Here is a 26027-nt window from a genome sequence, read left to right as displayed (position 1 = left end):
ATCCAGTAATGTTGAACTGCAGGGCTATGTCTAGACTGGCCAGTTTTTCCGGAAAATCAGCCGCTTTTCTGGAAAAACTTGCCAGCTGTCTACACTGGCCTTTTGAATTTCCGCAAGAACACTGACTTCCTACTGTAAGAAATCAGTGCTTTTTGCGGAAATACTGTGCTGCTCCCATTCAGGAAAAAGTCCCCTTTGCGCAAAACTTTTGCACGAAAGGGCCAGTGTAGACAGCTGAGATTTGTTTTGCGCAAAAAAGTCCCAATCGTGAAAATGGCGATTGGGGCTTTTTTGTGCAAAAGCTCGTCTAGATTGGCCACAGACGCTTTTCCGCAAAAAGTGACAATCTAGACACTCTTTTCCGAAAATGCTTTTAACGGAAAACTTTTCCATTAAAAGCATTTCCGGAAAATCATGCCCAGCAGAACAAACATATTTGGAAATAACCAGTTTTGAGTAAATCTCTGGAGCAGGGGCTATCTTTTTCTTCTGATTTTCCACATTGCCTAACACAATGGGGTTCTGGTCTGTAACTGGGGCTCCTAGGTACTACAGTAAGACAACTACAGAACTAAATTAAATACAAATAAAAAATAAAAAAAAATAAAACTAGGGTATACTCTGAAGAGCAGGACTTTGCAAACAATTTTTCCCAAAACAGTACCCTGCCCAGCCTTTTGGAGATAATGTAGCCCACTGTTTCTCAACCTTTCTTTATAAAGTCTCCTTAAAAAAATTATAAGTACCCCCAAGTACCTACTGTTTTCAGACACACAAAATTTTTTTCTACCATTGCAACACATTTGTTTGAACAACTTAATCATAGCAGGGCAGGCGATTAAATTTTCAGGTGTAAAAAGTACAAAAATAATAAAGTGCTGTAAAACTTAAAACAAAAATTCAGTGGTGTTGACATACCTACCAGACTTCTCTTGAGTACCCCCAAGGGTACTCGTACCACTGGTTGAGAAACACTGATGTAGCACATATAGGGGAGACAGGCAGTGTATTAGTTCCTCCCTCTGTTCATGGGTAGCCTCAAAAGAAGGCTATATCTAGACTGCAGGCTTCTTTCGGAAGAAGCTTTTCCAGAAGAGCTCTTCCAAAAATACTTCTTCCGAAAGAGAGCGTCCACACTGCCAAAGTGCATCGAAAAAGAGATCTGCTTTTTCAAAAGATAGTGTCCACACTATCTTGCATTTAAGCTGTGATTACTATGGACGGAGTGTCCACCAGGGCACCTGGGCTTTTTCCTCTTTCCTCTTCTTTCAAAATAACTTCCTCTTCACCATCCACACATGCCTTTTTCTGAAAGAGCTCTTTCGGAAAAAGGCTTCTTCCTTGTCGAAAGAGATTTACCAGTGTCGGAAAAAACCCCTCTGTTCTTTTGATTTTTTTTCAAAAGAACTCAATTGCAGTTCTGGACATAAGTGAAGTTTTTTTAGAAAAACAACTGTTTTTCTGAAAAAACTCTGTAGTGTAAACATAGCCAAAGAGACAGAGCTATAAGAAGATCATAGGCCAGGGATCAGCAACCTTTCGGAAGAGGCGTGCCAAGATTTAACTTATTCACTTCTATTTACAGGTCAGCATGCCCGTGATACTTTTTAAAGTCAATAATAGTCCTATTAACAGCAGCTTCATTAATAAATAAATGAAGATGCAGATCTTACCTTTTAGTGTGATCCTTGGCCTTGCTTTGCCTGGCTGAGATCTCCAATCTCAGGCTCATAGTTTGATACTTTAAGCAGCTCACAAGCCTCTGATCCTGGGTTCAGCAACCTACAGCATGCCAGAGTGGCCACCTGAGCAGCCATCCCCCAATGTGGCCATTGGCCTGTCCCCATCTTTAACCCACCTGCCAGCAGCTTCAGCCTTCCTCCCCATACATAGCAACCTATGTTGCTGTGGTTTCAACCCCTGACCCTGGCAGCAACCCACCCAGCTGCGGCTTCAACACCCTGCAGCAGCAACCCACCAGCCCAGAATGTGTTCTAGGCCTGAAATGCTGGCAGCAGCTGCCCCACACTGCAACCTCAGCCCCAATGTTAGCCAGCCTCCAACATTGCCCCAGAGGCCTGAGCAGCAACCGTCTCCCCCCAAGTGGCCCCGGTCCTGTCCCAGTTCCTAACCTACCCAGCCGTAGCTTCAACCACCTCACCCCCAGCAGCAACCCACCCAGCCACGGCTTCAGCACCCCCTGCCACCACATATGCTAGGCCCAAAACGCCAGTGCAGCCACCCCACAATGCGGCCTCAGCCCCAGTGGCAGCTGGTCCCCAACATGGCCCTGGCCGCCAGAGCAGCCACCTGAACAGCCACCCCCCAATGAGACCCCTGGCCGTTGCCATCCCCATCCCCACCAGTGGGAGCAGCCATGACACTCACCTTCCAGGCGCTGGAGGAAGTGAGTGCTGCTGCGGAGGTGGGCGGGTTTAGATTAGAATTTTTTGTGCCTCACCACATAGGCGCACACATTAAGGCAGTGGTTCCCAACGCGGTGCCCGCGGGCGCCATGGCGCCTGCCAGGGCATTTGTGTGTGCTCGCCAAAACAACTGGGCTGACCCCCCCGCCCCCTGGCGCATGGCACATGCATGGTGCCGGCACCGGGCATAGGGTGCATGGGTGGCCCCTGCTCCATGCGCACAGCACGTGTGCGGTGCTGGCCCAGGGTGCGTGGGCGGCACCTATCCCCGGCGCACGGCACATGCGTGGTGCCAGCCCTGGGCGCCCCCACCGCCAGGCGCACGGTGCATGTGTGGCCCCACCCCCGGAAGCACGGCGCATGAGCGGCCCTGCCTCTGGATGCCCGGCAGCCACAAAAGGTTGGGGACCACTGCATTAAGGGAACACTGGTGCAGGCTCCCAGCTGCATAGGGGAGAAGGGGCAGGCCTGAGCTCCCACCTTGCGTGCCAATGAAAATTGGCTCACGTGCCACTTGTAGCACACGTGACGTAGGTTGCTGACCCCTGTTGTCAGCTGTGGAGTGGGGAAATGATGCAAAGGAGGGTAACTTTATAGATGCAATCAGAGGAGAAAGTGACATGTATAAGAATGAATGATAAGAAACAAAGAGGACATTTTATGAACAGTGACACTGATCATTTAAAGGCCTCAAGGAATTAGAAAGAACATACATAGGAAAATCAGGTTAAATGCACAAAATGTTAGATGCAGTTCATTTGAGCAGAAAATGCAAAGGTCAGATGCAAAATGAATGGAAAAGAAAAAAATAGAAAAGAAAACGAAAGAAAAAGTCTGTGCAGAGATAATTTTGGTATCTTGGACTTATCTTGCTTTCCTGATGTTTTCCAGGTAAGCAAGATATCAATAGAATGCATATATTGAAGCTATGCATTATTACTTGAAAGAAGTGAAGAAAAATTGTCCTATAGAGCAGCTGCCTGGCAGGACCAATTCTCCTTGTTTCTGGAAGCTCCTGGTTTTTGGGGAGTGGTGGGGAATCACTCCTTTTCAGTTATAATTTTCAGTGTTTGGTTTCAGCCCAGAGGTGAATTTTTAGACCAAATTCCTTCACTATTTTTTGGAGTTATGGAAAAGTGGACAATAAAATAGAATGAATTTGATTTAAAAGGGGGAAACTAGTACCACTCCTTTTAGCTCAAATGTAACTCAACACCAGCTGACCTTTATAATTTGGAATTCTCCCAGAGGCTGGAGTCTCATTGAGGTCTAGGCAATCTCAGGTTATGTCTACACTGGCAGGTTCTTGCGCAAGAACATCTTGCACAAGGGTTCTTGTGCAAGAAGTCTTGCGAAAGAGCACGTCCACATTGCCATGTCTGAGATGTGCTTTTGCACAAGAGTGCCCATGGCAGTGTGGACGCTCTCTTGCACAAGAAAGCTCTGAAGGTCATTTTAGTCATAGGGCTTTCTTGCGCAAGAAACCCCTGCAGTGCATCCACATTGCCCTCTTCGCAAGAGCTGTTGCGCAAGAGAGCTTACACTTGTAAGAAAAGAGTGTAGCTCTTGCGCAAGAAGCCCTCTCTTACCACGCCGTACTGTAAATCTTCTTGTGCAAGTGAGGGTGGGCAGTGTGGACATTCTGTGGGTTCTTGCGCAGGAACGGCCGTACTCGCGCAAGAACCCACTAGTGTAGTCATAGCCTCATAGTTTCTTCTTTTCCCTTCCAAGAAAGTGTAAAAATAACAGTCAAAGTATTTACAAATTCAGAGCCTCCTCAACTGGGTGGTAGAAACTTTTGCAAATGCTAAGAGTGGCGATGCTATCTATGGCTATAAATTAGATGCTACATCTGTTTCATTCAGGTGCAGTAGATGGATAATTGAAACCAGTCTTCAGAAGAGACAGAACTCCATTCAGTATAATCACTAAGCACACTTGAGTACACTTCTGGTCTACCTCTGGGGAATGCTAGAGTAAAAGGTGTGTCTTTCAGCGTGAGAATAAAATGCCACATTTATCCCAATGTCCTTCTCATTGGCTACGTCTACACTGGCCCCTTTTCCGGAAGGGGCATGTAAATTTCATGAGTCGTCGTAGGGAAATCCGCGGGGGATTTAAATATCCCCCGCGGCATTTAAATAAAAATGTCCGCCGCTTTTTTCCGGCTTTTAAAAAAGCCGGAAAAGAGCGTCTACACTGGCCCCGATCCTCCGGAAAAAGCGCCCTTTTCTGGAGGCTCTTATTCCTACTTTGAAGCGCCCTTTTCCGGAGGCTCTTATTCCTACTTTAAAAGCCGGAAAAAAGCGGCGGACATTTTTATTTAAATGCCGCGGGGGATATTTAAATCCCCCGCGGATTTCCCTACGACGACTCATGAAATTTACATGCCCCTTCCGGAAAAGGGGCCAGTGTAGACGAGCCCACTGGGTGGTAAAATCAGAAGCTCAGAATATATTATAACAACAGGGATAGACTCCACTTCACAATCTCAGAATGTTCCTGCTTGGATTTACTTAGCTTTTTCTTGTTTTCCTCTATGGAGGAGCCTCCTCTGAACCCATAATGCTAGAGAAAGTGCTAACTTGCAACTATCTGTTCCTATTTCTGTCTGTAATGTGACATGTCAGATATCCAAGATGCTTCACAGGGGACTATGCAGATGCCTTACTTATTGCATGTGGTTCATGCATTGATGAATTCCTACATATGACCAGTGTATATGTAGAATACTTGGTCAAGTGTTCAATTCATTTGGATCAAAAGAGCCAAGGCATAATCAAGCATTTAGATGAATGAGCAATTCACTTTGAATAGCACAAATATTTGGATTCAAGTGTATGTCAGCAATGATCAATTGAAATCTTAATAATGAAAGCCTGTGGGAACAAAATGGGTATAAAAGAGGGGAAAAGATTCTTTGTGGGGGTAAGTCATTACAGAATGACTCACTGGAGAGGTTTCCCCATTACAAACAAACAGGTTAGTTAGATTTTGAGCTTGAATGGAAAGGAATGGGATGGGATGCAGCTATCGCAATGATTCAATCTGGCCAAAGTACACAACCCACCTTAATATCCTGTCCTCTGCTTTGTTTTGTTTTACAAGTTTAGGATGAGATAAAAATGATAACCTCTTCATGTCAAAAGAATGTAAGGAAGTTGCAGGAACTGCTGGTACAACTGGGTAATTTTAACTAACCAAGAATTCACTGGTTGAACGGCACCCGGAACCTAGTTAGGAGAAGCAATTATTCTCACATACTAACTCACAACTCAGCTTTGTGAAATACATCTGCGTTAATGACAGCAGATGTAGGTGCTCCTGTGATTAAAAGTGCTCTCTGCACAGTTAGGGTTGATATTGTAATGACTCTCTGAAATGGATGACCCAGTGATTATGACCTTTACATTTTTAAAATGAGGAGGAAAATAGTTAATAGGCTGAAGGGTTAACATAAAAAATAAAAACTCAAACCATAGAGTTTTGGAATCTCATGAAAAACTTTGTTTTTGAGGCACAGAAAGTCTGAGTACCTCTGTTGTATTGTCCTTCTCTTCTCTGCCCAACATTCAACTATTTTTTTCAATTTAACTACAGTAGTTAGGCTCTATCTATCTAAGTACTCATATCATATTATCAAGCACTTACTTTATCTGCAAGTGTCATATTAGACATTTGATTGGCTGCTTCTGTTTTAATATTTACTTTTTGTGTCTTCTCTTGGTTGAAGACAAGGTTTAGCTCTCTTTTCCTGTGCATGCAAGATGGATTATTGAGATCACAGGAAAGCAAATCCCTAAGTACTAACTTTGATGCTGCTGCTTCAACAGTCAGGAGCAGCAACTGTACGGTTCACCCAATCAATCACTGGGCTGGAGCATATTCAGTGTAGATGGAATCTCTGGAGCATTAAGCTGCCATACTTCTAGTAAGTGTCAGTGATCACGTACAAACCAAGATTTTTTGGCAGCTTTTAAATTGGCCTAATTCAAGTTTCCATACCCTCCCCCGCCACTTCTGAACTACTACACTAGCCACCTAACTCCAGATATGTCAGGATCACTCTGAAGTCCCTGCTGGAAAGCATGGAAGCATTAAAGAGTTTCAACAAAATGGTTATAAGAATTTTAACGTGTGCCAAAAACAGTGTATCCAACAAATGACCCATTTTTTGCTGAAACTTTCCAAAACAATTCAGCCTGAGGCAGACACTAAGCATGGAAAATTTGAGATGAAATAATTGAAGTTTGGCAAAGTAATAAACAACTGATGACAAGGTCTTACAATGGCAAGTGTCAGGAAATCTTAATTAAAGACAGCGCTCCCTGCTTCCCTATAATGTGTAGCCCCTGATACATTACTGTGACCCTAGCTCCCTCCTATCTTCTCTTTGTGTGTTATTACTTGTAAGATGACTACCTTTAGAGTGTCATCTCTTTAGAGTAGGGACCACAATGCAGCTGGTACACTATTGCATAATAATAAATAATAATAATAATATAATTCCTTTTATGCCTTTGTTTTTGTACAGTCTGGAACTACTTGCACTGTAGCACTGTGTGTGGAATTGGAAACAGAGACTGAATAAATTATGGACAAATGTTGAAAGTTTCCTAATGATTCAACTGTGCCATCTGCTGGGGAGCCATGAAAATACAAGCGCTGTAAAATTGATTTTGAATACAGAAAGTAATCAGGAACTCTATGATGTTTTTTACAGTTATTTAGTTGATTCAACATGGTATGATTATTTTCACCCACTAATTTCTTCTTGTCATTTCATGTTCAGACAGATCTAGAGCTTTGGTCACCATATGCTTTCCCCATTATGCTCCCTGCTTGTGGAATCTCTTTGCTCTGGTGACTTCTGCAACGTCCCGGGGTTTTAAATTAGCTGACATTTTATTTAGTTAATTCCACATTAGTTCATCAAAAGCTTGATCCCATAATACCTCAAGTCAAATTTGCCAGGCTGCTCTGTTTTGCGCTGTTGGGAGGTGTTCAGCTCAGAGATACCTGCCCAAAGAGCACTCTATAAAAAGAAGTGACTGATTAATCATAGAAACTAGAGGCAGAGAAGTCTGCTAGGTCCATTTCTCTGTGTACAAATTTAGAAAGGCAACTGTCAATGAGAGTGCAAATATAATGATGCCTTCTGAGCTTCCTGCTCCCAAAGCTCCTGGATACATAGCCACACCCCAATAAGACTAACCCCAATCATTCTCTTTTACATAGCTGAGGTGAAGGGGTTATACAATTGCAGGTCAGAATCAAACAGCAGTGTCTGGAAGCCAAGGACTTGAGAGATTCCTGCCAAATGGAAGGTCCTTCCAGGTAAAGGATAAGGTAACTGTTCAGGCTGAGGACACTTGCACAGCGGTTGTGAGTGTTGACTCCCTCCTGTGGATGGAGGATTGTGGCTAGAGCCTGTCAAACCATAGCCTGACAATGTATACAGAGAAAGAAAACAGACATAGGGTGAAGAGAGAGAGAGAGAGAGAGGGAGAGAGAGCGAGAGAGAGCAATGGATTCATGTCACACAATTTGCAGTTTTGATGCTCTTGATGTGAGTTCTTCTGAGTGACTGAAATAGACAGTGGAACATCCTTTGTGCATAGCCAGAAATTTTCCAATTAGCATCCCCCGTGATGCCAGGCACAGATGTTGATTGTGCTGTAGTTTATTATTCACAGTTCTTGCTTAGACATGTTTCTTTTAAAAATGTCCCCATTATCGACTCTGACACATGAACAGCAAAAAGTATCTTGCTGGAGTGAAATATCATTTCCTTCCCTCTCCACCGATCCATCCACCTAATCCAATCTCTGCACTGATTTACACTCACAGCTAGCCCAATCTAAAACCAGAGAAAGGGAAGTTTTCTTTCTTGTTACCTTCTTTCTGACTGGGGAACCCAATTCCAAACCAGTTTTTTCCACTGAAATTGATTTATGGGGCTCTGTCTGTGCCAAAGCGCAAGCTGTACCTTTCCTTGTTTTTTTAAAATGACATTCATTACATAAAACCAAATGGAACACTTCATTTGTCACATGTCTTTAATTTCCTGCCTGTCCCCAACATTTAAATCAGTTCTTGTGATACCATCTGGACTTCCTAAAATGTGCTCTCTGAGGTAACTTTAGTTGTGAAATATTGGGCAGTACATGACAGAGTTTTTCATTTTCTCTGGGAATGCATTTTACTCTTTTAAAAAATGTTCAAACAGTGTATCCCAAGGTTAAATAACTGCTTTTGATTTTATTACTTCTTGTCTGACAAGTCCCTGCTCATATGCAGTCTGTATTCCTTACCAGATGACCCCTAGCTCACAAAATCAGCCACCAAAACAGTAATTTATAGGATATTGCCCATAATCATAGTCTATAAGCAAGCCAACATGAAGAAGATTAATTTGATGAATGGGTGAAACACGCTATAAAGTGCATAGTGTTATGTTACAGGACAGATGGCAGAACTGTATATTAAAGCAAGACACATCAGAAATCAAAAGTATTGTCTATATTAGATTGTTTTTCCTAAAAATTCTCACAGTTGTTACCACCAGTCCAGTCCCACCAGTGGTACCTACAATAGGAATGGTAGTGTAGATTTGGCTGCCTGTTTTTAACTGCTCATGTTTTGATGCAACAAAAGGAATTTGGTGTTGTATGACACTGCACTTTACACAGCATCTGACTTAGGCACCTAGAAAATCATTGTAGTTCACAAAACCCCTGAGTTAGGCATCTAGGTTTCTCTCTCAAGATCGGGGAGAGAGAAGTGCTTTAAACTGACTAACAAAAGCCAACACACTAGGCAGTGAGCTGCCTAAGCTAATCAATAGGAGATGCTAACCAGAGGGGTATACTGTATAGCAGTGGTTCCCAAACTTTTCAGCATCATGCTGCCTTTTTGATTTTTGAGAAACTCTCCCCTCTGCCCCCCCCCCCCCACTAGCAGCAAAACTTGTTGAGCAAAAAAAAATTGCCCCCCTGGAATTTCTTCATGCCCCCCAGTTTGGGAACCCATGCTATATAGGGAGTCTTGGGCTCTAAGCCCAATACCCAAGTCTCCTCACTGCTTTCCCAGGATGTGGACCGCACACCCTTTTCCTGCCCCAGATTCCAGTCTTCTTCAGCCTCTTCTACAGTGTGAGAGAACCTGCAGTCAAATCCAAGGGAACTGACAAAGTCCCTGGAACACAACACAGAGTAACTCCTGGGATTGTGCCATTACTGAATCTGTGGTCTAGCTCCCATTTCTCCTGTTGAGTTCCTCTTGGGTCCACTCTCCTAGAGAATCGCTGGGTGTCTCCTGCCTGAATGTTTGCTCACAGTGGAAATCCCCCAATTAGCTTCAAAGAGCGAATGAGCTGCCTAATGCCTGGCACTTGCAATTTCTGGATGATTTTGGCCTGTCCAATGGAATCATCCCATCCAGCTTCAGTTTGTGCGCAGGCACACAAAATACTACAAACAGGGCCACTGATGGGAGGGGGAATGGTCAGTTGCCCCAGGCCCCAGTGATTTAAAAGGACCCAAGTCTCTGGGCTGCAGCCAGAGTCCCAAGCCCTTTAAGTCAAGGTAGTACTGAAGGTCTGGGTGGGGGAGGCATGGCGCAGTCTGGGCAGCTTTGAAGACTGGTTGCCCCTCTCCCCCCCCCCTTATGGAGGGCCCAGAGCTGAACCCCTTCCATTGCCCAGAGCCCAGCAACATCTGTCACCAGCCCTGACCACAAACAAAATCATGAACCGTGTAATACATGAATGCAGGCCTGTACACAGGAATTTCTGTGGGGGGTATGTGCTTTTTTGGGGTAAATGTTGACTGCAAGGATGTGAACACCCTTCCCATGGTCCCCCAAGTAAGCATGCCCTGGCCGGCTGGGGGAAGGCGGGAGTGGTGCACTGCTCAAGAAAGCTGACAAGCTGTAGGTCAAACCAAATGAATTTGGGCCTTCAATTTTATTGGGAGCAGGATCTTCATTTACATTCCTAACACACCCTATGTCCTATACTGTAGAAGGGCAGAGAGAGAGGTTCTACGTCAGGGGTGTCCAAACTTTTTTCAAAGAGGGCCAGATTTTATGACGTGAACATGCGTGAGGGCCGACCATTTTGCCTGACATTCTTTGAACCATTAAAATTAAACGCAAATTAACTATTTTATGCACAGTTTATTGCAAACGGCATACTTTTCATTTCGTCACATGGATGACAAATCTAAACAGGTGTTAAATCACTCTGCCTTTCATATCTGAAGGCCAGATGAAAAAAAAATCCAGGAAGCTGAAATATATGTCAGGAACATTGTAAAGTACATTACGTATTATTGGTAATAAAGGTTGTCTGTCAACTTTTAAGTTCAAAAAATATGAACAGGAACATAACACCAAGTATACATGTTGTGTCCAAATATATTTATAACTGATTTAGACCAACTGACATTAACTGAGATTTTACAATGTATTCATCTCAATACATATGGATTTGTTGGGGGCCATAAAAGATAGATATTGCCAAATTACCTGTGGGGCCGTATTAAACCGGAACACGGGCTGCAATTGGCCCGTGGGCCGGACTTTGGACATGCCTGTTCTACGTGGATTAGGAGTGAGACCCAAGGCATCAGGGCAGCTGTAACTTTAAAAGCACAGTCAGGAAGCTGACCTCTGCTACTGTGCTGCTACGTTTCTCCCAGAGGCTATGTCTAGACTACGGGGTGAGGTATCCCAGAAAACCGCCGCCACATCCAGGGAACACGTCTGCTCTTCCGCTTTTTTTTGTGGAAGAGCAGACATGCTCATTCGGAAGCCCTGTCTTCCTCCTCCCACAAGGAAGAAGGGCTCTTCCAAAAGAGGGTTTTTTTCAGAAATTTAACCCAGTGTAGATGGGCTAAATTTCGGAAAAGCTTCTTCCGAAAAAACTATCAGAAAAAGGTACGCAAATTGTGGAGCACACCTTTTCCCCATAAAGCCCAGTAGTGTAGCCGTAGCATGAGAGGGGAAACAAAAACCACTTTCTGCCTCCCTCTGTGCCTTCCCACCCCTCCCTTTGCACACATGGCCAGTAGCCCACCCCCCTGAGTAACTGTTATCCCCTTGCTCTTCCTTGTGTGGGGGCAAAACCTCCACACAGGGGCTAGCAGCATCCCCCCTCCAGTCAAACCCCCATCTCCAATCATCCCCACCTGATTTTTCCCTTCCAGCCCCTCTTCTACCTCCCTCTAAATATACTTGACCCGCCCAGGCCAGTTCATTTTTTCCCCCTGCTCACACCCTGCCAATGCTCCTGCTGCAATTTGCCCGATTCTCTTTTTAATGCTTTTAAAGAGCCAGAAACAGCGTCTGGATCCATGTGCGTGCAGGAGCAACAGTAGTTTTCTGCGCATGCTCAATATACCCTGACTAGTGAATTCTGACACACAGTTGCTTGTGCCACTGCACTGGTGTAGGGGATGGGCTAACCCCTCCCCCCTCACGTTACTTGGGGGGTGCATTCACATCCTTTGCACCCCCTGAGTATGGGCCTGTGAAAGTCATCTCACCAGTGCAAAGACTGGGAGTAGTATTGTTTTTATTCTTTATAGCTGCTGAAGGATCCAGCCTGGCCCAGCTAGGCTAGATACTGTTTGCACACATAAGGAGACACTCTCTTCATTCTGTCTTCCATCTAGTTTATCCCGTCAGCCTGTGTGAGAACCGCATGTTTTAATCTTCACAATTATTGTTGGCCCACCCAGATAAACAAAGTCCTGTGGTGGATGATGGATTGTTGGAACTTCATTAGCTCAGCAGGGACAGCACACAAATCCTTCGGCGCTCACAATTTGTGTCCCAGTCAGGGGGCTATACAAAACTCTCTGTGAGCTGCTGGCACTATGACTATCTGTATTTCTTTCTATGCCATGCAAACAACCTGTCCTGGGACTTTGGCATGATCATGTAACTCAGCCTGCATCGGTGCAGCTCCTTGAAACACAATGCAGAGGTGCAGAGGTGTGCCTGCAGCGTCGGCCCCAGGGTCAAGGCCTTCGTCTTTGTGCTGGGTTGCTGGTGTGGTAATTTCCTCCAGACCCAGGATAGAAAGTGGATACAACCAGGATCACGTGACTAATATCACAAAAATTGTCTGCAAGCCCCTGGCCCATCTGTTACCACTTTTCAATCACATGAATGGACTCACTGGACACCTCCAAACGCATGCTGGGATTACACAAACAATGTTCCTGCCTCTAAGAGAGTACTGTTCAGCTGTGAGAAACAAAGGGTTAATAGAACAGAAGGGAGGCCTTATGAGGGAAGGCATGATTTACAGCAATAGGGTTGCACTGCTACCCAGCAAAGGCTAGTGCACAGTACAGTGTGAACATGTTTTATTATAGCAGCTCTGCTAAGTCCCTTGGTCTATACATCATAGTATTAGCTGTGCTGGGGAAGGTAATTGCTAAATGTCATGCTGACAGACAGCGTCCCTTTCAGCATTAAGTAAGCGTGAACTAACGAAACAGTTCAAACCATAGCCTCTCTCTTCCCAAAGGGAAAATATGTTCTTTCTTGGTCATGGAAAACAAACAGCAATTGAAAGACAAAAATGCCCTTCCCCGCAGCTTGAGGTTTCTTACCCAGGCCCCAGCGAACAAACAAACAGCCTCACCCATTCTCTTCCTGGAGCAGCTGCTCTGATGGGCTCTCCCTGAAATACCTGTATGAGCCTAAGTGGCTGGTATTTCTGTGCGCCAGGGACAGCATAAAGTCTCTGCATCCTGCCATCTCACTGAGAAACTGAAGGGTGTGGGTAGACAAAAGACTTTCCCAAGGTCACCAGGGTTGAATTAACTCTTCTGGGGGGCCTGGGGCTACTCAGTTTTGTGGGAAAATCCACAAGGCTCCAGGGTGGGGCCAAAATGAGGGTTTAGTGTGCAGGAGGGAGCGAGCAGGTGTAGGGTCTGGGTTGGGAGTGGAGCCAAAATGAGGGTTTAGTGCACAGGAGGGGGCTGCCAGGGAGCTAGGTGCAGGAGCTGGGTGGGAGGGAGGGTCCAGGTGTGGGGTCTGGGTGGGAAGTAGGGTATGGGAGGGGACAGGGGATTGAGGTGCTTACCTGGCACAGCTCCTGGGAAAGAACAGGTGTCTCCATGTTGCCCTGCACTTGCAGGCACTGCCCCTGCTGCTCCCATTGGCTGCAGAACAGTGGGGGTGGAGCCTGTAGGCAAGTGCCACTAACAGCAATGCATGCAGCGCCAGCTGGGATGGGCAGAAGTGGAAAGGTAGTGCTCAGAGCTGCCAGCGAGAGCCACACAGGAGCTTTAGTGGCTACATCCCAGGGCTGCAGTTCTTTACACTCCTTTCATAATCCGCCCCTGAAGGTCAACCCAGGATTCTGACAGAGCATTCCTGACTGCCAGCCCTCCACTCTAACAACTGGATAATAAATATTCCCTCTGACATTTTTTTCCTGGTATTTTAAACTATGAGCTTCTCCTAACATAGCTCCATTTCTGCTACACCACAACAAAAGGCAAACTGCATTGGATAGGCCAAGTGTAAACAAAGAGACCATATGACTAATTATGTTTATTTTGCCATAAAGCAAATTAATTTACATTAAATGCTTTCATGAACCACGTGAGCTTTGTATAATGAGCATGACAAACCTTAGGATTTCAAGATGTTGATAGTTTAGTTAGCAGACCATAGAAGAAATCTGAAAATTGCTTTCATGTGGCTTTTGAATGGTGTTTAGAAGCCACTTCAGTGTAAAATGATTTCCAGCTGTTATTTCCTCTTTAAACAATGTAAAACAAATTCAACTTGTGCAACTTCCACATTTCTAGATTTTTCAAAAGGGAAAGTACCAGCATCTGGTTTTCTCCATTTCTTTTATTATGTTGGTCAGTTCTGAAATATATTATTATGGTAAATGAACAGCAAACAAGGGGAAAACAGACTGTAACTGTGCCATCTACAACACTGGCAAGAATGCATTTAAGTGGCATGGCCAAGTTCTGCTATCATTTACACTCATGTATGTATATAGCTGAGAGCAGAAATAGACCCAACATGTAAATTGTCTTTGTTACTAACTAAAAATGTGATGCTTTCAGTCATTAAGGTGAGTCAGACCGAGTCCAGTGAACCATATTAAATACTGTATTCCAGTGAAAAGAAATGGAAAAGGAAAAATAACCAAAAAAGTACTCCAGAATGTTGCTGACTGTACATTCAGTCAAGTTGTCTTTGCTGGTGTGTACTCTAGGAATAGTAACAAGTAGTTTAGATCCCTTGTTTTCATTTTCTGTACTTTGTGCATTATTTAAGCTATGTCTTTATCTATCAGGGTCAGTAGTAGCCATGTGGCTAAGTCTCAGAGCCACAGATATATGTTTTTGCAACCATATTTACAGTCATAATGCTATCAAACTATAGAAGCTCTTTCAGAAGCCCTGTCTTCCTCCTTCGATGAGGAAGAAGGGCTCTTCTGAAAGAGGAGGTTTTTCCGAAATTTGGCCCAGTGTAGACAGGCCAAATTTTGGAAAAGCCTCTTTCAACAAAACTATCGGGAAAAGGTACACAAATTGCAGAGTGCAATTTGCATACCTTTTTCCAATAAAAGTCCATAGTCTAGACATAGCCTCTGCTGCTTAGATACTACAGAGCAAGGTTTTGTAGACATAAGCAAGAGACACCCTCCCCCACAATACTTTGCTTTGGGATAGTTTCAAAACTTAAGATTGGAATTCATGTATAAGAGTTAAGCTGGCAAAGATATAAAGCAGACTTCTGATAATCCGGCACCTTTGAGACCCAGGGGGTGCCGGATTATCAGATATGCCAGAGTATCAGGAGGTACTCCGGCGGGGGGCTGTGACGGGCCTGTTGGGACTCGCACTGCGACCGGCGGGGGGAAGTGGGAGGTGTCAGCGGGGAACAGCACGGTGAGGGGCGAACCCTCTGCCGTTTTGCAGGGAGGTGGGGGAAGCCCCGCGCAGCCGCTGGCGAAAGGGCAGCCTCGCCTCGCCCCCTCTCATCCACCGCCACTTGCAGCTCCAGATGGCCTGTAGCAGACGGATATGCTGGGCTTCCCCCGCCTCCCTGCAAAATGGTGGAGGGTTTGCCCCTCGCCGTGCTGTTCCCTGCCGGCTGCAGTGCGGGTCTTGGCAGACCTGTCACAGGGGTATAATCCCCTTCCCCTTTCCTCCCCTTTCCTTTCCCGGCCCGTGAGCACGCATGGGGCTCACAGGAGTTCCAATTGTCCGGCTAGCTGGAGCACTTCTAGGTTCCAGCTGGTGCTGGACTGTCAGGAGTGCCGGACCACTGGATGCCGGACAATTGGAGTTTTACTGTATATGCATAAAGAACTCTCTTATTCTCCTTTCCTAGTTAATAAATCTGTATATAATTTATTATAGGATTGGGTGCAAGTGTTGTCTTTGGTGTGATCTGTAAGGTACAATTAACCTTGGGTAGGCAACTCGTTCTTTGGGACTGGGAGTAACCTGAATACTGCTGTGGTAGTTGGGGGGTAAGGAATCCTCTACCACAAAGGCAAGCTTGTCTAGGTCTATATCTAGACTACAGGCTTCTTTCAGAAGAAGCTTTTTTCGGAAGAGATTTGCTGAAAAAACTTCCAAAAAAGAGAATCCACACTGCAAAAGTGCATCGAAAAAGCAATCTGCTTTTTCGAAAGACGGTCCAGATTGAATGGATGCTCTCTCGCATGTAAGCTGTGATTGCTATGGCCAGAACGGCCACCAGGGCACATGTGCTTTTTCCTCTTCTTCCAAAAGAACTTCCTCTTCCCCGTCCACACATGCCTTTTTGTGAAAGAGCTCTTTCACAAAAAGGCTTCTTCCTCATAGAATGAGGATTACCAGTGCTGGAAAAACCCCTCTAATCTTTTGATTTTCTTTCAGAAGAATGCAATTAGTGTGGACGTTTCTCAAGTTTTTTCAGAAAAATGGCTGTTTTTCCGACAAAACTCTGTAATGTAGACATATCCTAGATACCTGAGGAGTTTATACTTAATAAATGATTGGTGAAATGTAAGTATAGAACTCATGGCCAATTTGGGTTTTGGGCCCTGTCTCTTTACAACTTGCCCTGAGATAAGTACTTATGCTCTTGAGCTACTACAGGGCAGCCTGATAGTGGGAAAAGTTTGGAAACTACTGTAAGACCCTTAATCACATATCTCCCCCTTTTGAAAATCAGCAGTATGGGATAGAGCTGTATCATACACCTGTTTCTTTGAAACTCCTGGTAGGTGGCTCTACTCTGACAATTCATTCAGTAAAAATGACTTCCTGAAGTTTCATGTTAATTGTCCCCTAGAATCTGACCAATTTACAAATAATAAGATGGTGGTGTGTTTTCCAGCCCCTCCTCGGTCAGTTAATGGAGAGTTAAGCTAAGTTTTCTTTCACTTACACTGGTGCATCCTCATTTTCTTCCTTTCTTGCATTATCACCTGTGTATTCCCTGTGGTTTCTCTATGTTTGGACAGGTGAAACTGACTGGAATTCAGTAAATAGTTTGCCTGGTAGTACACTAAAAGCAGCACGGGCCATCTCACTCCATTATAAGTGTAGGCCCTGCAGGTATAGCCAAAATGAAAAGCAGTTGAATTTGTATTCGTTTTATTAACATCAAGTGCATATGCCTCTGCCTATGTAAAAGAGACCAAGAAACTGAATAAGACAGTGTCAGAGTTACAGTCCCAATTTTTAGAAGTTAACCATACTCCATTGAGTTGAAATCAAGAGCTGAAAACACTATATGAGAGGAAGGTATTAATGATTTAGTATAATTAATGAACTCAAAGGAACAATATGTTGCCTTGGAGAATGTATGCAGGCGTGTGCGCACATGTGCACACACGTGCACACACGCACACACACGTGCACACACGCACACACACGCACACACACACTCATGTTGTCAACTAGCCACATATATGGAATAGCAACAAGAATTAAATTAAGTTTCCAAAGGATAGATTTCTGTATAGGGACAGCAGGCCCATTCAATCTGCTGGTAGAGAGAATTGTTATAAATGAATAGGTATTACATATTGTTGGGAAAAGCAGCTTTATATTGGGAATAATATTCATCAGGAGTCCAAACACTACTCAGGCATGAGCAGTAGGGCCGGGTAAAACTTTTCCATGAAAACTATTTTTAGATGAAAAAATAGTTTGTGTTTTGACCAAGTGAACATTTTCATGGAAGGTGTTTGCCTTCCATGTAAATGTTGACACTTTGTCAAAAAAGTGACTGCCTGAAAACCAAAAGGTTCTTCCTTTTTGGGACAAAACCACAAAATTTAGATTATGAAATACTGCCATAATGTCTCAGAAGAGCTGGGATGGCCATGATACATCTCCTCTGGTACATCATGGGAGATGTGGTTTGCCCATGTAGTCCAGTCCATGGTGGCAGCAGTGGGGAGACAAGGCGATGAGGCGGGAAGGCATGAGGCACCTGAACTACAACTCCCATAAGGCACTCTGGAGACATTTCTGATTTGAAATCTTCATCTTTGATCTTGAAAAATTTTGGCTCAAAAATTTAAGTTTTTGATTTTTCTTTTATGTCTAAGAGTAGAAATTTTTCACGGACTCCTCCCAAGTAGTTTCTGACAAGCTCTAATGAATAACATTGTGCACAATCTGAATAGAGTTAGTAAAACTCTCTTTTGAGACAGAGGGGACCATGTAACTTACTCTGCTGCATGTGAAATATTAAACAGGAGACCAACTCATATTTCAGGAGGCTGATACTCCTTTGCAACTCTCAAGTCCCAGTCATTTGTTTTTACATCAAAACAAAATCTGGATAGTTTCAGGGAAAAGATTTGTAACAAAAACAACTACCAACAGCATAAGAAAAATATCTTTGTTATTAAGAATACATCATGTAATCATAATCATTTTTATACAAATTTTAGTATCCCATATACTTATTATAAATAACATGAGCAGTGTACAAAATGCATAACTAAAACAAAATTGTGTCTTGCCAAATTAAAAACAAATTCATGGACCTGATTCTCATCTTCCATTGACTCAATGGGGTTCTAATTTATTCACCATGAAATATGATCAGGAAGTGACAGGGTTAGAGGCTCTTTTACACTGCAGTATCAACAAGCTATTACTTGAATGCCACTTCAACTTCTTTTTTAGCTCCCCCCATTTTTCTGAGTTATCACAACTGTACTGGAAATTTTCAGGCAGATACTTTTTATTACTTTACTTTTCTAGCTTTCCAAGAATGGCTAAACTCATCTCAACTTTCTACACTGTGGGAAGGGTAAAAAATTTCATCCAATTTTGATTTTGTTAAACTAATGCCAACATATTACAGATAAGAATTCTCCCCATTCCTGTGCATGTCTGCAAATGTTTCAATTAAATATTTATTTTTAATATTAATAAAATAATGAACTCTTTACCTTAGTATTCTTCTCTTTTAAACTTATCACATTTTAAACTCATCAAAATAATATTTCTTTCTAATAAAGTTATACATGGTACTTAGCTAGATGAAACAAAGTTGTCATGTGCATGAGACTTAGTCAGGAAACTAGCCCGACTGTTGCTATGTCCATATGTTGGAATCTTGGGGGGGAGGGTAGGAGAGACAGGAGGGCTACGTCTACACTGGCATGAATTTCTGGAACTGGTTAAAACTGCTTAAACTATTCCGTTTTCAGTTTTTCCGGAAAAGGAGCGTCTACATTGGCAGGCTGCTTTTCCGGAAAAGCCCTTTTTCCGGATAAGCGTCTGTGGCCAATGTAGACACACTTTTCCGGAAAAGAGCCCCGATCGCCATTTTCACGATCGGGGCTTTTTTCCGGAAAAGACTACTGGGCTGTCTACACTGGCCCTTTTCCGGAACAGTGTTCCGGAATAAGGACTTATGCCCGAGCGGGAGCAGAATAGTTTTTCCGGAATAGCGGCTGATTTTGTACAGTAGAGCATTGTTGCTTTTCCGGAAATTCAAGGGCAGTGTAGACAGCTCGCAGCTTATTCTAGAAAAGCAGCTGATTTTCCGGAATAAGTGGCCCAGTGTAGACACAGCCGAGTTGTTCTTTTAAGAATTATAAAGGAGTAAGGAATTTACAATTAACCTCCCCCCCCCAACTTGAATCTGGAATCTAATTATCTTACCTGGATTTGCAGTGCTTCTGATAGGTTGCAGAAAATACCTCTTACTTTACTTTTTTAACTGTGGATTTGCACACATATATATGATTATTTCTCTCGGAATCCTAAACTGACCAATTTCTGCTATAAGTCCTTTATTGTGAAAAATATCCTATGGTTAACTGAAAATATAAGAAGAAAGGTCCATCCAAAAGATTTCTGCTATGTAAGCACAGTTAAGGTTAAGATCATCCCAGAAAAGGTCACCTTGCCAGAGGAGCTCCTGCAATATGAAAATAGCAAATCTTGCAAAATAGCACCATCCATCGTTCCTGGAGACCCAACCAAGGCACTCTTTGGAGTTGAGAATCCATGGATGTGGGGGGAAGGATACTAAGGCCCAGATTCAGGAAGGTACTTAAACATGTACCTGTATTTTGTAATCCCCATAGACATCAGTGGGACTACTTGGACACACGCTTAAAGTTAGGCATGTGCTTAAGCAACTTCCTGATTCAGGGACAGAATTCTCCCCTTGTACTCATCAGGGCAATCTGTCCCTTTGGGTGTCCCAACGTTTTATTTTGTTGTTTTCTCATAACTGAAAAAGTGCTGCCCAGAATTGAAACCAACACCTTGATTTAGATCACATTTTTGTTGGCGGCAAAGGGGAATCTTGATTGATTTCCAGAACTAATTTAACATCCTGCTCTTAAGTCTATGTTCTAAAAAAAACCTGTTGGTTATTAATGTATGTAGGATATCAACCTGATCCAGCAGATTAAGTGCATTACATAGTTGTATGGATGGGTTATATACATAATTTAAGAATGTGACATACATATAGTTGCCTGCATGAAATTAACTAAGTAGGCAATATAGAGCCCACTGAATACTGGTTTAGATCTTTTCCATTCAGCTGGCTCAAAGATTATTCCACTTTTGGACGCATCTTCCTTCCTAAAACTCAATCCCTGCTGATTGGTTCTCCATACCTGAAGCTCACAGAACTCTGTAGAGCACTGAAGCTCTGTAGGTTACTGTAAGTAATTCAATCTTTATCGATTATGTAGTCAGTTCCTTTTAATTTGGGTTACACACGTAAAATCAAGAAAACAGGAATGAAGAAAAAACATACTCAGTATGACCTGCAGAAATATACCCACATGAAGGAACTGCAAAGGTATATGAGGAACTGACAAGTCCCTCAAAGAAACATATAGAAAACGGGCAAATTTCATAAATGTCAGAAAGATTTCTGCAATGTCATGCAGCAGGGCTAATATTAGAATTTGAACAACACGATTGACATAGTATGGGTATATCTACACTGCAATTAGACAAATGCAACTGGCCTGTGAAGGCTGACTTGGGCTAACTGTGTGGTAGATTTTTGGGCTCAGGCTGCAGTCTGACTTCTGGGACTCTCCCACTGCATGATGTCCTAGATCTTGGGCACCAGCCTGAGCCTGATTATTGATATTGCAATTATATCCCCTTAACTTGAGCCTCATGAGTGTGAGTCAGCAGCTGGCATGGACCAGCTGTGGATTTTTAATTGCAGTCCAGGCAACATGGACAGTACTTCTGGTATAGAAATTATAGCAGTTGCCCTCCGGAAGAGAGGCATGAAACAGGATAAAACAAAAACAAAACAACCATCCCTGGGATCTGGGAAAGATGCTGCCTGTATTGGTGTTCATATTTGATCTAGGTAGATCATAGAAGACCTGAAGATGAAGTAGCACAATGAGGGATTTTCTTTTGTATTTGTCACAGGGAAGAGGTCTTCTTAACACTGCTAGCACTGTAGTAAGAGGAACCATGCTAGATACACAAAAAAACTGTGTAGACTATAATGGTGGAAAGTGAATTTCAGGTTTAGTTATTTGAAAGGAGTGGTAATATACATTGTAGATGACTAGGGGTAAGCTAATTTGTTGATCCAACTTTTCGGTATAGAAAATTGTGAGGAATCACATCCCTATTCATTCTTCAATCCTGCTTTCAAACAATATTTTTTCCTCTGGCCTCTGGGTAGTGATATGACTTTCTCCAGAGTTCAACCATGCCATCCCAAGCACTATCTACAGCATTTGGTCACATGTGACCCTTTAGCCACTCCTATTCATTATATACTGAGTCAAAGAGTCATGTGACATATTACACTAAGAAGATTGCCCGTTACCTTCGACTCATGCAGCTGACCCTTGTACTACAATCTGCAGAAACAAACTGGATGAAATTCTTTCACAAACAGTAGGCCTCATTCTGATCTCATGTATGTCAATGTATCATCATGGAATTTAGGCTCATTTTCATGAGTGCAAATGAGATCAAAATCAGACCCTTGTCTCATTCACACCAGTTCTTCCTCTTAGTAAGTTTCCTGCTCCTTTACCCATCCCCATATCACGTATAGAACATATTCTCTCATTGCTGAGCAGGCAATCTCTTGGGGTACGTCTAGACTACATGGCTCCGTCAATGGAGCCATGTAGATTTGTTTGTTTGGCAAAGGGAAATCAAGCCACGATTTAAATAACTGCGGCTTCATTTAAATTTAAATGGCTATCCCGCTCTGCCGATCAGCTGTTTGTCGGCAGATCGGGGCAGTCTGGACGTTCCCCTGTCGACATGAAAGCCCTTTATCGACCTCCCCAGTAAACCTCATCCTATGAGGCATAATGGGGAGGTCGATAAAGGGCTTACAGGTTGGCGCGGGAGCGTCCAGACTAGCGCGCTGAGACGACAAACAGCTGATAAGCTCAGCGCAGCAGCCATTTAAATTTAAATGAAGCCGTGATTATTTAAATCGCGGCTTCATTTCCCTCTGCTGATCAGCCTAATCTACATGGCTCCATCGAAGGAGCCATGTAGTTTAGACACACCCTTGCTGAAAAGATGTGACTGCTTACATTGGATGAACAGTGGGCTATTTCTAAGGGACAAGCAGGAGTCATTTTAGAACATACACGTCTCCCTGCTTTATCTTGGACCTCATTGTATGACACTTCAGACTGACACTTCAGACTGACACTTAGCCAATTAATTTCTAGTACAAGAATATCTATTTCCTCAAAGCACAAAAACAGACAAAGGCTGGAATGTATGTAACCACCACTAGTAGATGTCTCAGTAAATAGAGAAAGCTACAGTCAGAGCTGTCCCTAAGGTACAGTTAATTTTATCCTGGGCCCCGCACGCCTCTATGAAGGTCCCTGATTACAGCACATAAGGACAAGAAAAGAGAAAACTGGAAAATTATATATATATTACATCATCAGTGCATTTTTATACTATACAACTCTGAACATCTCTTCTTGCTGTATATAACCAGACCTAACTAATGATTGGCTGTTTTGTGCATCCTCGAGTCTTTGGGTGTAATCCTTTGCTTGTAGTCCTCTCCAGAGCCAAAGTCCACTGTGTCATGATAGTTTGTAAATTCCTGAGGTAACGGAAACTCCTCTGCTGATGAGTGAGTCCTGTGTCCAAACACTCGCTCCTGCAGCTCAGCAATGTCATTTCTGATGTCTGCCATCATCAGCAACAGAAAATCAAATGAGCCTGGTGGGCCCTGCAAATATGGCGTGTAATCATTATTAACACTCATTATTTACTGCTTTTATATTTTCCAGGCACTGCCCAAATATTAGCCTACTTATGCTCACTGGAGAACTTTGACAAAACACTGCTTGGGGTTGGCTGCCTGAAATAAACCAGCTCTCCTTCAATCAACCTGGAATAACTTAGAAAAGCAGCTACAAATAGAAAATACTTTGAGCAGACAGGGCTCCATCTTGCAAAGATGAATAGTTCTGTGACTAGAGAAATGCCTCTGACCCCCATTGGCGTCAGCTCTCATTATTTTAGAAGAGTAATCTGCACAAAGCAGAAATGAAGCATTGTTCAATGGAAATTCCTTTCCTCATGTTCCTTCTATTTTTTAAAAAAATAATTACTTAATCTTTATGAATGGAAAATTGATGATAAAAACAATCAATAGGAAAAACTAAATTTTAAAATGAATCCGAGTCGTAGGTCTGCAAGCAACCTCAAGAGGTCATCTAGTTCAGTCCCCTGCACTCACAGCAGGACCAAGCACCATCCAAATAATACCTTACAGGTGCTCTTCAAAATCTCCAAACATGGAGATTCCATTTCTCTACTGTAACCCATATGCTGTTTATCAATTAGTAAATACTTTTCCCAGCTGTAAAAATGTTTCCATCTGTTACTATCTATTTTACAAAACCCAGAATGTTTTTTTTACGTTCTCTTCACATGGATAAATGCATGGAAGCATCAGATCATCCATTTAAGAATCTGTTCTGTAGGAACAAGAGTCTGAAATGATTCAACATCCTCCAAATATTCATCCTTGTCCAGATAACCTGCCCCCATGCTACACCTCACTCAAATCCTCATTAAGCCCTATTTTGAGGATGTAAGGGATGACTATGAGACAGATTTGTAAAGATATTTAGGTAGCTAAAAATGCAGATAGGTGCCCAGCAAAATTTTTCAAAAAACACACCAGTGCCTAACTGCATTACTTGCTGCTGCAGAAGGCTGAATTTCACTGACCGAATAAGTATATGGAAACAAATACTCTGCATTGTGGCTCCATCTCTTCGTTTTTTAATCTTTGTTTGTTAATTGCACCAAATCCCAATCAATCCCTTCCTACAGACTGGTGTTCCCTTTAAGCAAAATATTTGCTGTCCCAATCAAGCAGCTGTTATTGCCATTTACTATTATTAAGATAACTAGTTCCATGGGTGATGTCTCAGGACAGTGCCTTCTAAAGACGTATAGTATACTCTGATGACATGATGGAGAAGCCCCATATCCACTGAAAATTACATCTTTAGTAGGTGCTATCCCAAGACATCTCCCCCGGAGGGTATGCAGTCAAATATTAAGGCTCAGTTAAACCTTTTGGTATAAACTACTGATACAGTAACAGAGACATAAATTGCTTTCTCCATAGATAGCTGGTGACACTGTTATCAGATCATGCCCTTTCTTTACTGTAGGAATCCTAGTTAGCCAGCAGTGATACTTACAGGTGGCCCTTTTGGTCCTGGTGCTCCTCTCTCCCCCTGTAACAAATAACATTTTAGTTAGCTGTGATTAAAGTAAAGAGAAAAATGACATGGATTTGCCTCAGGTGAGGCATTCACTCATCCCTTGGCAACTATAGACTTCACCTTAAATAAGGTGATGTAAGCTAAGAGGAACAGGAAGGACAGCTTTCACCTCAGCTACACACTGGGGCTTGAGTAAAGGAGGGCAGAACAAGGCTGCCATAAGAAAGTCCCTGGGTTGGGGCCCTCCTTTCCCCCTTACATTGCACCTTGCCACACTGGACCAGGGCCAGTATACACTGCAGCTTGCCCCTGAAGTGAGGGGCTAGACTTTGAGGCTGCAGTTGGTCACTGAGGCTCATGGACTGAGGACTCTCAACACCCCCAAAAGGGGAAAATGCAGTGGTGAGCATTGCCGGAGGGCCGTGTCCTAAAGTGGACCTCGTGCACCAAGAGAGTGATGTGTATTCAAAGCCAGAAAGTGGAGACAGGAGAGCAGAGTGATGATGAGTGAGACACCAACCACAAGATGGCACACTTCACGAACTGAGCATGATCAGAAGGAGGCGTTGTGGTGATGAGTTCATCCCTTTGCAGTCATACAGTCATAGAACTGTAGGGCTTATTGGGACCTCAAGAGTTCATCTAGTTCATCCTTTTGCCCTGAGGTAGGACCAAAGGTGTTTGGCTAACCTGTTCTTAAAAACCTCCAATGACCTGCCGTGGTAACCTAATCATGAGCTTAATTATTTTTAGTTAGAAAGTTTTTCCTAATATCTAACCTCAATCTCCCTTGCTGCTAATTAAGCCCATTACTTCTTGTCCTACCCTCAGTGAACACAGAAGAGGTCATTATCCTCTCTCAGGGGAATATGGAGAAGAAAAGGGCAGATGCTCAGCATAGAAGAGGGGAAAGCATTGTTTAAGAATCAGGGAACATACATGAAAGAACAAAACAGAGTGGGAGAAGGACACAAAGGGATCCATAGGTGGGGAGGATTCAGCAGTGCATAGGGAATGACAGAGACAGAGTAGGGGTGCAAACGTGTGGGTGGTCTTGAAAGTGAGGCTACAGAGTATGAACTTGATGTGGAAACAGAGAAAGAAGTAGAAGGGCTTTGAAGGGTGGGAAATGTGGTCAAAAATGTAGAGGGTGAGAACTCTCCGCATTTGAAATAAGCTGATCTGCATAGCAATCAGTGAGGCTGGTGATATATGCATACAAGGTGATATATGCATACAGGAAAAGACTAATACTTCCAACCTCACCTTGGTACCATGTCTCCCTGGTGCCCCTGGCGGACCCTGAAAGACAAAGGAACTGGTCTTTACAAGAATGAAAAGGCATGTGTGCACACACG

General features: G+C 43.3%; 1 protein-coding gene across 9 annotated transcripts in view; it reads right to left on the bottom strand.

The window, feature by feature from the left end:
* Positions 1–18303: 18303 nt before the first annotated feature.
* Positions 18304–26027, bottom strand: part of CCBE1 (collagen and calcium binding EGF domains 1) — a 286875-nt gene continuing 279151 nt past the window's right edge. For all 9 annotated transcript variants that reach the window (XM_075932601.2, XM_089779440.1, XM_089779435.1 and 6 more), the window contains 3 exons: positions 25936–25971; positions 24646–24681; positions 18304–23153 (listed from right to left, as the gene is read on the bottom strand). In XM_075932601.2, coding sequence (XP_075788716.1) covers positions 22920–23153; positions 24646–24681; positions 25936–25971 — 306 coding nt within the window. In that variant the 3' untranslated portion in view covers positions 18304–22919. The remainder of the gene's footprint in view (positions 23154–24645; positions 24682–25935; positions 25972–26027) is intronic.

This window comes from Pelodiscus sinensis, chromosome 6 (genome assembly GCF_052426305.1).
Source record: "Pelodiscus sinensis isolate ZL-2025 chromosome 6, ASM5242630v1, whole genome shotgun sequence".
Taxonomy (NCBI): Eukaryota; Metazoa; Chordata; order Testudines; family Trionychidae; genus Pelodiscus; species Pelodiscus sinensis.
The sequence above is the reverse complement of the archived record's forward strand: the minus strand, read 5'-3'. Positions and strand labels throughout refer to the sequence as shown.